The 13,216-nt window shown below is 41.7% G+C and overlaps 1 protein-coding gene across 1 annotated transcript in view; it reads left to right on the plus strand.

Annotated features, from left to right (window-relative positions):
* Positions 1-13,216, plus strand: part of wdr4 (WD repeat domain 4) — a gene marked incomplete at its 3' end in the record, with an annotated part of 17,636 nt that overhangs the window by 2,109 nt on the left and 2,311 nt on the right. Inside the window, 4 exon segments of the mRNA XM_014032487.1 lie at positions 730-798; positions 918-1,064; positions 1,324-1,480; positions 5,036-5,148. Coding sequence (XP_013887941.1) covers positions 730-798; positions 918-1,064; positions 1,324-1,480; positions 5,036-5,148 — 486 coding nt within the window.

The raw sequence follows: 13,216 nt of genomic DNA on the forward strand, positions 1-13,216 counted from the left end.
ATCAACATCCACACTGGTGAGGGTGGACGCGCCCTGTGCATACCCAAAGCATGATGCCATGCTGTTGAAAGGTCTCTTGTCAGGGTCGTGAGGAGGAGGAAATAAATTAATGAGTTGCGTGAATTTTTATTTAAGATTTAAGTTTTTTTTATTTCAAAGGTCCTTCTGGCTCAGCAGCAGAAGCATAAATATTACTGTTAAGAAAGTTGAATAAAAATCTAAGTCTGATTATGAAGTGAAATGAAATATCTGACAGTGATCATTACACAGTGTGACTTAAATTGCTCACTTCACCATCTGTGTCGCAGCTTCCCGTCTCCAAAATGAGCGTACGCATGGGTCAGAGCTGGCATGAGGCACCGTACATTTTCACATCAAGTTTGAATTTTAGAAATCACAACCTTTGTGTGAAAAGTGGCGTACACAAGTTTCTGGGCTCATATTGTGCGTACGCAAGTTTTATAAATCCGACCCCTGAACACTGAGTGTTTCTAACCTTGTGCTCTTCTTCTGAGGGACACAAAGGTTTGATTAAAGCTCAGTGTCTTTTTGGGGAGAGTAATGGGCCCACCCACTAACATGGGTTTTTACCCATCCCCATTCACCAATACCAATACCAAAGGTATTGTGTTGGTGAATGGAGATGGGTAAAATTATATAGTGGCTGATGGTCCTTTCAGGTTTCATTCATCTAAAATATTTCCCATGTTCTTTTATTTTGTTTTGCAGAGAACCGTTCGTGTTTGATTGCAGCTGTTCTGAGAAGAACCCAAAAAGTTTAAAGAAGGACAACAGCAGGTAAAAACTTGAGCTTAGATAAGTTAAGGAGATTAAGATTAAGCCTAAAGACTAAGATTAACAGAGGATAAGTGGCTGTGAGACTGGAGTAATTCTCAACTGTCTTTTTTTGTCATCAGTGATGGTGGTCCCTCAGAGGAAACAGGAAGTGACAAGGTCATCTCCTTTGTGGTGTCTCCATCAGAAAAACTAGTAGCATTAACTGATGACTCCAAACGGCTGATTCTGTTTGAATGTGAGCCTTTATGGTGCTGCATCAGCATCAGGTATTACTCAAGCCAGAATGTCTTCTTTTGCATCTTGGCGTTGACAGATTGTTCAATCCTGTGACTGCTTTGTTGCTGAGTTTTAATGTGCTCTTCACTCATTACAAACCAGACGTTTGTATTCCTTCAAGAAATGCTAGGTCTTTGATTATTATTTGTTTCATAATGTGTGACTGATCTGAAGTTTGTGCTGATCAGCTGTTGCTTGAAACACACAAGGGCCATGCTGCAGCTGAGACACTTTGTTTGTTTTCAACAGGTGGGTGGTCAGGCGGTGCACGTCTCTGGTATTCAACCCCGCAGAAGATGAGCTGCTGGTGGCTGATAAATCAGGAGATGTGTACTCTTTTTCTGTGGTGGAGCCACAGAGGGAGGGGGAGCTGAAGATGGGCCACCTGTCAATGCTGCTTGCTGTGGTAAAAATAATTTATGATCGTATTGTATGAATACATGAATAAATACAGAGTGGACATGTCTGAAGGTTCGTGCAAAGTTTAATATTAGTATAGCTTTGGTGTTTTATTGTTTAAATAAAGACCTACTATCAAAGCTAATTTTTTTCATGACATTTAGAAAACAAACCAACTTGTACAGTTTTTGTGATAGCAGCAGGAATTCCGTTTGATTATTTTTTTAGCACCAATCAGCCAAGAAAGGGTGATCAGTTGTGATATTAATATGTAGAAAATTCTGATATTTGCCAAAGAGCTGAACCCCGCACTGATGGAGATTTGTGAAGCACATTTTCAGGGTTTGGGCCAGTTGCTGACCACTGGTTGAGGTACCAGCAGTGGTAGACAAAGTACTCAACTCTAGTACTTGAGTAAAAGTATATACTCAGGGTCAAATCTACTCAACTACAAGTAAAAGTTACTCCATTAAAAATCTACTCAAGTTAAAGTACTGAAGTACTTACTTTTGAAAATACTGAAATACTCTAAAGTACATGCATTTACAAGTACTCAAGTATTCAAAAGTACAAATTAAATTTTCTAACATCAGTACATTGCTGTATTGTTTTCAGAGTGATTTTACAGAGCCTTGTAACCCAGAAACCACCTGATGTATCGACATATAGAACCACTGTGGTAAAAATTCTACACCACCTGTAAAGACTTCAGCATAAAAATGCAATAAAGTGAGTGGTGAGTTCTTAAATGCACAAATGTAGTTTATCCGCAGTGAACACAGAAGACGTTTAAACGGATATAAACAATTTTCAGGCCCAGGCCTCCCTTGAAAAAGATATCCGAGATCTCAATGGGACTTTCTTGGTAAAATAACGGTAAATAAATAAAAATAAAATAAATAAATAAATAATTTTTCCGTTCTAAAATCTCAAACATCGAGCTGAGATATGGTCATGAGTGCGCTGGTTTCTCTACTCTCTTCAACCGTGTCTGTTGCTGGATTCTGTTTGAAATGAAGGTGGATCTGCGCTCACGACCGTTAATGAAGATGATGTAATTCCAAATTTATCTTAGATGTGAGCTATGACTGTTATTTGTTCCCCTTGCCATAGTGTGTGGCCAATTGCATTTCAAGAAAGAAAAACAGCAACAGCTGATAACAAAGTAGCCTGGTCCTTGCCTTCCTACGCAGTTCCACTCAATTCTAGTTTCCCTTCTCTGCTCCGTCTGGAATTTCTCCCATAGACAAGGATTTCTTCGGTAGAATTTTACCTGAGCCAATCAGTGAACAGAAGGAGGAATTTTAAACGACAACCTCGATTTTCTTCTGCTAGTTTAGCAATGGCAGTGGAGGAAGTGAATGAAGCCAGTCCATGTTGATATGGCTTCCAAATTAAATAAAAATTGTCTGACAAAGCCTGCAGCTCTCATTTACAGCTGTCTCGTTTGGCTCAGTACTTCTCTCTTCTTGGTAGGGTTGTTTAAAGCGCACACAATTTCCAGTTAGCTTCTTAGCTTAGCCTCCTCCACAGTGGAGCTGGTGTATACATACGTTACGGCCAGCCGATCCAATCATTTTAAACTTCAACAGAGACCACGTCTCCAGCGAGAATCGCTTCTCAATAGCCGAGAGTCCAGACCCTCTGTACGAAGCAAAGCGAAGAACAAGGGGATGGTTTTAACCAAGCTAATTACAAAGCTATGCTGAACCAAAAGTAACGAGTAACAAAAAGCTTCCTAGAAATGTAGTGGAGTAAAAAGTACAATATCTGTCTTTGAAATGTAGTGGAGTGAAAGTCATAAGTACCCCAAAAAATAATTACTCAGGTAAAGTAAAGATACTCAAAAAATGTACTTAAGTACAGTACTCAAGTAAATGTACTCCACTACTGTCCACCACTGGGTACTAGTGGTAACAGAAGGTATAGGGTATATAACCTAACCTAATTTGTGAGGTTGACCGTGATCGTAGACAAGGGGGTTTGACCGGGGCTTCCTGTGGGCGTCTTTGGCAGAGTGGTTAGGGGAGTCGTCCTGTAACTGGAAGGTCGCCGGTTCAATCCCCCGTTCCAGCTGTCTGTCGGTGTCCTTGGGCAAGACACTTCATCCGCCTTGCCTACTGATGGTGGTCAGAGGGTCCAGTGGCGCTGCTTCTGTCAGTGTGCCCCAGGGCAGCATCATCATTGTGTGAATGTGTGTGTGAATGGGTGAAAGCTTTGGGGTCCGGAGGGACTTGATAAAGCGCTGTATAAGTTCATTCCATTTACCATATGACCCACAGTGTACCTTAGTAAACAAAATCCACATTGTTTCTCCTGAATCTGAGGTTCGATCATCAAATGGACAATGTTTTCCAGAACTCCTAAATAGACCTTACCATAGAGTTTGAGGAGTGTTGTTACCTTGTAATTGGAACACACTTTCCATCCTCCCTTGAAGAAGGGAATCGCCTCAGCAGTCTGCCAATCTAGTGGCACTTCTCCCGATGTCCACACAATGTTGCAAAGGCATGTCCATGTCAGTCTAAGACAGCCCAGCAACATGCTTTATGCTGTGTTCACACCAAACGTGATTTCAGCATCAGGAGCATCAGGTTTACTTGCAAAGTATAAACCTATGGTGGGCGCTTGTCAAGCAGCGTCAGGAAGTGCTGCGGCACGTCTAGCGCGATTTGAACATTGGACGCACAAATTGCTGGAGTTGGAAAATCTGAACTTGTGCAGCTAGACGCGGAGCGTCAACCAATCAGAGAAGACTCCACTGTGTGATGTAGTGACAGATTTTCCAATGGGACAGTTTCCTGAATGATGTCCACTAACCTGAGACAGATGGACAGGAGCTCTTTAGCTGAAATAGAGTGCCTGTAGTCGGTGTCCTGGCAGGAGATATCGGGATCGGCACAGATGCGGGTCAGCAGCTCATCAAACTGGACTCGGGATAAAAATAGTTCTGAAAGCGAGCTGTGAGCCTCGGGTCAGCTCGCAGCACCTGGGTGATGAAACTCACCAATCTCAAAACATCTCTGAATTATCTGGTGAATTAATTATCTGATGAGCATGACGTTCTCTTGCTCTCAGTAAATAAAGCAAAGCCACTTCCATTATTTCATCTGACATTAAAACAGAGACCAACAGAGAAGGAGAGACTGGCAGAGGAGGGAGGGGGCGGGGAGGCTCTGGACGCGCTAGACATGCGTCAAGTGCTTCAAGAGCAATTTTGACTCGAGTCTGACCTCAAAGTGCACAAGCGTCCAACTTGAAGCATTTGATGCGATTTTGACGCTGAAATCGTGTTCGATGTGAACGCAGCATTAAGTAAATCAGGGTGGATTTTGTCCACCCCTGGAGCCCTGCCACTTCTATGGCGACCTCAGCTGCAGTTTTTAGCCATCCCCAAGTCCTCTGACTCAGTTTCCTAAATAGAAGGCATTGATGGTGGGATTGAGGTCCTCTGAGTATTGTTTCATCACTCACTCTGGAATGTGCTCATGTATGTGTCTTCCTGGCTTCCACACACATCTACAAAAGTGTCTAACTGATTACCTCTCCCCTGATCTTTTAGACCATGTCACCAGATGACAATTACATCATTACAGCTGACCTTGATGAGAAGATCAGAGTGAGTCATCACAGGTCCCCATACAACATCCAATCCTTCTGCTTGGGACATCACCAGTGAGTACTTGTTAGGGTGGGGCGATTGGATCAGTCCTGATAGACATTAAGGATGGTATTTTCTGCTTTATTTAGCTAATGTGATTTTAACTTGGAAACAGGGGTGCCATATAGGGGGGAAAGTTAGGACAATTCCAAGGGCCTTTGTCTGATAGGGGCCCACCACAAAAAAAATAATAATAATGAAAGAAAGAAAAAGAAAGAAAGAAAGACAAAATTTTGGGGGGCCCCTGTCTATAAGAACATTAATTGCATCTTTGTTTATTCTTGTTTTTGTAGTAAAAGTTAAATGTTGCCACTCCTAGACCAAAAGGAAAACAACCATCCCCTCTGTATCTGCATAAAATGGTTTTGTTCCTGCAGAAGGCCTTTAGCAGCATTCAGTAAAATCAGAGAACAACAGAGCGTGTATAATCATGCTGTCTAGAGCAATAATAAAATTATCATAAAAGAGGACATTAAAAAAATCCAGTTTAGTGCTTTTGTTTAGAGTCATTGCCTTTAAATGGCATCTATAATTACAGATTTTATTATTCCCATCATTATTTGAAGACTAACATATTTTTTCTGAGCCGTCTTTAAATGCACCATGAGCATGCGCATGCTGACGCTACACCTGTAAATCAACGAGAGTAGACCTCCTGCTGAGTAGAGCGGCAGGGTGTCAGAAACCAGCGAAACAAAAGCAAAAACTTTGTAAATTTTTCCAAACAAACCTTGAATGTTGACTAATTCTGTTGGAGGCAGATAACATTAACTAAATGCAGTGGTGGAGAAAGTACTTAAACATTGTACTTAAGTAAAAGTACAGATAAACAGACTAGAATGTACTGTAGTAATAGTAAAAGTACCACATTAACATTTTACTTGAGTAAAAGTAAGTAAGTACTTACTTTTAAAAATACTTAAAGTATTAAAAGTAAAAGTACTTGCTTAATGTATTCCCTAATGGTCTACAACAGGCGTGCCCAGCCCGTCGCTCGCGGGCGACTCGGTGCCTGCCAGCTGATTCCCAAGTGCCCGCGAAGCGCAACCTTGCGAGTCAGCTGTTAGCAAGGTGACATGTCCGCTCACTAAGCTTCATTTTAACTCCGACAGAAGCGGTGGAGGTGGGGGGAGTAACTTCATTCTAGCTCCAGCAGAAGTGGTGGAGGTGGTGGTGGTGGTGGTGGTGGGGTAGCTTCATTCTAACTCCGGCAGAAGCGGTGGAGGTGGGGAGAGTTTAAGTAACACATTCCAATGCGCAGCAATGCGCTCCCTACGCCCTCCCCCTCTTGCATTTTCACAGATTTTGTCTCGCGAGTTTTGGGTGCGGTGACAGCGCTCTGACGAGACTTTAGGTTCAGTGGTGAAGTTTTCGATGCAGAGAAAACATGGTTGGAAAACTAGCGAACAAGCAAATGAAAACTTATTTTCACACAGAGTGGGAGGAGGAGTATTTTTGTGTTTATTCTAATTCGAAGCCTATTTGCCTCTATTTGCCTCATCTGTAATTCGAGCGTTGCCTTACCCAAAAAGTGTAACTTGGAGCGACATTTCAAGATGATGCACAAACGTTATGAGACGAATTTCCCTAGTTCGTGGGAGTGTTTTTGTCTGTGCTGATAGCAGACGCTGCATTTGCTTCAACCACTCGCTTCAAAAAAAAAAAAAAATAATGGAAGAAAAAAGCGATCGCTTCCAGAGCCGACTGCTGTACCAGGAAGCAGCTATTTTTAAAGATAGTCAATGGCCAAAAACTCATGAATGGGGATAAAACAGACATTTTTCACAGTGGAATCTGACTGATAAAAACTTTGGAGCTGAAACTGGGACCAGTTTCAGGATAAACAACGCACCACAGACTTTTTTTTTTCTCCTGCATTGGACTCCCCCGGGAAGGAATCCCACGCAGTGACGTATGCAGCGGGAGGGGTTTCCCCAGGAGCTCGGGGTGTTTCAGGAACTACCTGCTGTTCATTACGGACTCAAGGGCGGGAGCTAAAAAGGAAGCTGGCAGCCCAGCAATCGATTTTCACTCGGCCCTGCACAAAAGGTAAGGCTGCTACAATAGCCTCATACTGTGTTAGCTGCATTCTGTCTCAACATAAGAAGTCTTTCAGCGATGGAGAAGTCATGAAAGAAGCGTTTATTGGGGCTGCAGATGCGCTATTTCATGATTTTAAAAATAAAAGTGAGATTGTATCGTTCAGTTGTCCACCAGGATGGATGGATGTGTCCAAATTCGTGTCCGTGTTTCAGTCTGGACTGCTCTGGTGTTAAAAATGAGGTTTTGACTCTGCAAAATGACATTGGGATCAAATCCAGAGCAACAAGTCACATGGATGGAGAGTTCTGGAGTCAGCTTTCTCTCACATGAAAATCATCAAGTCCAAGAACAGATCCACAAAGACTGGTGATCATCTGGAGATCTGCTTACACCTGAACCACCTCATACTGCCCACCTATGAGACCCTGGGCAGTGTCAGAAGTCCCACTAAGGTAGAGATACATTTATTTTTATATAGCTTCTTGCTTAAAAAATTGTCTCCTCTAGACTTGTCACAATGAGTCTGTATGTTGTTTTTTATCACATTTTAGATCAGACTAGTGTGTTATACACTGACTGGCACCTTTGTGTTATTTATTTATCTATTTATTTTGCAGTTTGGGTGTGCCCTTCATTTTCTGTACCTAATGTGGCTGTGTGTGTGTGTCTTGTTTCATAGGTGGAACTCTTTGAATGGTCTGGAGCTGGCAGTCTGGACCAGTGAAGGCCAGCACCTACAGATGACACCATCCTGCATGCTGCACAGAGATGGAGGTTTAAAATAGTGTTGGAGATTTGTGAATCTGCACCATCRTAAGTCATTTTTTGTAATAGCATAAACAAGAGAGATTTTTATTGTGTGCTTTGACTTTAGTTTTATGTTTTGTTTATCCTCTCCTGTATGGAGAGAAAGAGAGGAGAGTTCTTTGAATAAATGGAGACAAGTTCCCGTGCTCCAAAGTTATTTAAGTCTGTGGTTCTCAGTGTGCAGGTTTCCAGCCCATATAGCTCGCACGTTACAGGGAGTACTAATTGAAGGAGGTAAAAAAAATTGATCCTTTTTGTTCGAGCATCACTTTTCTGTTTCTCTGTCAGGAGTTAAGTAAGGATTTTGTCTTTTCTTTTTTTTGTAGGTAAATATATGGTTAAGTAGATAGTTTTGTTTTACAATACTTTAAATAAAATAAAACTAGCAACAATTACCTTCTGTTTTATTTACTTTAAAGAAGTGAGGAGTAGGGAGACGAAAAATTATGTTTTTTGAAACTGAGATTGGACAAGTAGCTCTCTGCAAACTGCTGACTTCAAAAGTAGCTCCTGGTTCAAAAAAGGTTGGACACCCCTTGTCTACAATATCATGAAGTGTGTCTACTGTATTTATATTTTAATACATCAATGGTGCCATTTTAGTGAACAATGTTGCAGACAATGCATAGTTTTGTGTTTACACTCTGTGACACTGTTCACACTTGGACTTGTGATTCTGTGCTTCATCACATATTGTGACAACAGCTGCAGATGATGTAAATTCACCACCAACCTCTATCAAATCTCAACAAGTCATTTTTTTGAACCATTTAAAAAAGGCCATGAAAGGCACATTTCCTCCGTGGTGGAAACCATTGTGGGCATGCTGATGCTCTGCTTTTTTATGAAGGAGGGAAGTGCTTTCCTGCTTTGTTCAAAGGACCAATTACAGCAATTCCCCCTCTCGCCACTGATTATTTTCTAACAAAAATAAAAAAATCAAATAAACCATAAATAAAATAAAATAAAATAAAAATTGACGTGACATGAATGTACTTTGTAATTCAACGCATTACAGAAATGTAGTGGAGTAGAAAGTACAGATACTTAATGTAAAATGTAGTGGAGTAAAAGTCAAAAGAACCCATGATGAAATCTACTTAAGTAAAGTACAGATACATGAAAAATGTACTTAAGTACAGCAAGAAAGTACTTGTACTTAGTTACATCCCACCACTGACTAAATGATCCAAATATATCATGTTTAGCTAGTTAACAAGATTAGACAGTTATTACTTTTTACATCCTTGTTAGTTAGTTAGTTAGTTAGTTAGTTAGTTAGTTAGTTAATATATCATGTTTAGCTAGTTAACAAGATTAGACAGTTATTACAGTTATTACTTTTTACATCCTTGTAAGTTAGTTAGTTAGTTAGTTAGTTAGTTAGTTAGTTAGTTAGTTAGTGTTATGGATAAATAAACCCAATCCTTTTTTATTTCTATGCAGAAGTTGTGCTGGCTTGCTTTCCACATATACAAAATAAATCTTTATTCCCACCATAAAAAGAGCAAAGTCAGGGTGGAGACATCTGATTCAGCAGCAGGGACTAGCTACATGATGCAGGCTTTTCTCAGGTAAGGACAGATTATAACTTATTGCAAGGAGAAAGTATCAGGACCGAGTTTTCACAGATATTTCAGAATTACTCTTATTCACACTCCAAGATATATGTATTTTTTATTGTTTCTACTTTGGTCCAAAATAAATATAGAATAAAATTATTTTGTTATTTAGTTAACAAAGAGATGAGTGGTTTAATTCAAAAGCAAAACGCGACATGAAAGATTTGAAGAAAAAAATTTGTTTACTATTTATTATTTTCATTACCTAACTACTGCATTATTTGTGTTCTTAAAGGCAGCAGGTACAGGTCATGTTATTTTCTTTATTTTGATTAGTTTTGCTCATCTGTGCGGACACATTTTACTAAAATGTTTTTAGTGCTATGTCACTTGAAGTGTTTATGCTATTCAAATAAATTATGTGGCCTTTTACCCTATTACATTCTTAATTTTACTCCATTTTGTGAGCTAAGTAATCTTTTTTTTTTTACAGGAATGGTGTTTGCCATTTAGCACTGGCTGCTTTTTGGCAGCTAAACTTTTAGATTTTGTTAGTGTATAGTTTAAAGTATTAAAAGTAAATCATATGGAGCTGTACTGTGGCTGTTAGTGATTATGTGTTTTTAACCACAAAGTAGAGGTGCGATTTAATGAGAGAAGAGGATGATAAATCACGCAAAATACCTCTGTAAAATGTATCCCCTCACTTCTGAGATGACGGTTACTCTAGTGCATACTGAATGCAGACTGTTGCATGTACAATTCACTAGCAGTAAATATTGTGCTAGGACCAGTTTTTAGACCAAAGGAAGCAGGACAGTTGGAATTAAGTTAGTTTTGTTAGTTAGAGGCAGGTTCTGATATAAACACTGAACTAAACACTGACTAACTAGCATGTCAGATAATTATTTAATCAGCTCTGATTGAACAACTTCAGAATCGACATGCTAGAAGTACCATCCATGTTTAGCTACTTGTGTAAACACCATGTGACGTCACATCTTTATCTGCATGCGGATCACATCAGGGCTGTGGAGAGTTCACACTGGAGTCTGATGGAAGTTGCCTTTAAAATGTAACATTCATGCCAAAAAATCTGATTTATTTCAAAAAATTAGAATTGAACATTAAGCCCTGCAGATTCTAAAGATGTGGTGAGAGCAGCTGTGCGAGTGGGCCCAATTAGATTTTTCATCATGGGGCCCAAAATTGCATGCGGCACCCCTGCTTGTAAATGACCCTATAATTTAAATCCAAACCAAAACACTCAGATCTGGTGAATTCCTAATTTGTCTCCAGCAAACAAAGCCTTTAACTTTCTAGTTGTTGGATCCAGTCCAGCGTTGGTGACCTAACAACAGGCTGAGTCACTGTGGGACATCACTGGAGGTTGTTGTTCAGCAAAGATCTGCTTGAATTGTTTATTCAAGTTTGCAATAATTTTGGTTAAAAAATGTTATAATAAAGAAAGTGACAAATGGCAAGACAAACAATTTTTAAGAGAAATGTTTGTTTTTTTGAAAAGTCACAAAATGCAGCTGCGTAAAGAACCAAGAAAAAAAAGATTTTTAATACTTTGTTGTTTAACACAACCTCAAAAGCTCTAAAATTAAACTATAAACTAGAGTGATTTTAAGATAAACCAAGTCTCCGTGGTTAAGATACACTTTTTGATTCTGTCAATTGAAGGATTTGACAGACACAAATAATTAAACAGGCCACAGTTTTTGTAAGAATCAGATACGCTAATGCTTCAATGTGGCACAGTGATTGTCAGGTGAGTTCATTTATCGCTATGGTACATCATGGAAGCTATTTGGGCTGGCACTCCAGCTTCCCTGGGGCTGATCGGGCTCCCGGGGTCTGGCTCCTGGTTGCTGTGGTCGGCCCGCTGGCTGGGATGGCTGCCGGAGTCCGGGGGTTGGTCGGTTGGGGGTGGGCACCTGGCTGTTGGTAGGGTGTGGGGGTGGTTTGGGGCGTGGCTTTGGTGTGGTGGGGGGGCTGGTCGGTCGGACTGGTGCGGCCCGGGATGGGACTTGGCTATCTGCTCTTCTCCACCCCAGATTGAAGGGGTCTACCTCCTGAGTTCGGGTGTGAGCTGTCCTCTGCAGGGGGAGGGTGCATATCCTGGACCTGGGGGATATAGAGTATGTATGGGGAGTGTGAGTGGATTGTGGCGTCCATCTTGTGTGTCTTTGAATGAGTGGGTGAGAGGATGAGGGTGGGACTGTGTGATTGTGTCTATGTATGCTTGTACTTTTGTCAGGCTGGGACTGGGGTGGCCCCTTCTTCGGGATCATTTGAGGGCCCATTGCTCCCCTGCCGTGCTGCCCTCTGGTGGGTTGTGCCTTTGCCCGCTGGCGTGCTTGTGGCTCTCGTTGTCCGGGTGTGGGTGCTTGGGCGTATGCCGGCTCGGCCCGGTGGTTGCCCGGTGGAGCTTGGGTCCCTCTGGCCCTGTCGGGCCTTGGCCTGGGTGGGGGGGTACGCCCTGGGGGCCCGGGCCTCTGTGTCCATGCCTGGATCTGCTCTGGCGCCATGGGTATTGGTGGGGCCTGTGAGTTCATCGCTGCTGACCCCAGGGGTTTACTGTGTGTGGTCGCTGGTGGGGCTCTCCCGGTTCTCTCCTGTGGTCCCCTTTGGGGGGTGGGTGGGTGGCCCTTCCAGCGCGGGTGTGTCTGGGGCTGCGTGCTTGGGGTCCCTCTCAGGGTCTTTGGCGCTGGTCTCCCTTATGTTGGCTTCCGGCTTTGCGGGTCGGGTCTGTGGTCCTCCACAGTCACTTTGAAACATTCCATTGGAGATCTTGTATAAACATGCATGCTCACAACCGCACACAAACAGGTGTTTACATCTTGGGTTTTCTATTCGGACACTGACTGAATGGTATGTGCATACGTGCATGTATAGATATATGCACGTATGCACATACGTGTGCCATTTGACCTCCAAACATGATGTGTATTCTGGCATCCAAACAGTTCAATGTTGGTCTCATCTGACCAGACTATATTCTCCCAGTATTACATAGGCTTGTTTAAATGTTGTATAGCAAACTTTAAAGGAGCTTCAACATGCTGTTTCTTCTGCAGTGGAGTCTTGCGTGGTGAGCGTGCATACAGGCCATGGTGGTTCAGTGCATTACTTATTGTTTTCTTTGAAACAAACATACCTGCTAATTGCAGGTCTTTCTGAAGCTCTCCACAAGTGGTCCTTGGCTCTTGGACAACTCTTCTGATAATTCTTTTCACTCCTCTGTCAGAAATCATGCGAGGAGCACCTGGTCGTGGTTGGTTTATGGAGAAATGATGTTCTTTCCACTTCTGAATTATGGCCCCAACAGTGCTCACTGGAACCTTCAGAAGTTTAGACATTCTCCTGTAACCGATGCCATCATTATGCTTTGCAACAAAAGGTTGTGAAGGTCTTTACAGAGCTCTTTACTTTTACCCATCATCAGATGGTTCTTGTGTGATACCTGGCCATCATTTGGGACTGAACCAGCTGATATTAATTTGCACTGACAAGGGGCAGGCTTGCTTTCTAATTACTGAGAGAGTTCAGCTGGTGTCTTGGCTTTCTTGGCTTTTACATCTCCCTTTCTTCATGTGTTCAATACTTTTCCCCTGTGCCATTCCACATTATTACAAGTAACTTCATTTCTTGACATTTATGG

This window comes from Austrofundulus limnaeus, unplaced genomic scaffold (assembly GCF_001266775.1).
Source record: "Austrofundulus limnaeus strain Quisiro unplaced genomic scaffold, Austrofundulus_limnaeus-1.0 Scaffold1464, whole genome shotgun sequence".
Lineage (NCBI taxonomy): Eukaryota > Metazoa > Chordata > Actinopteri > Cyprinodontiformes > Rivulidae > Austrofundulus > Austrofundulus limnaeus.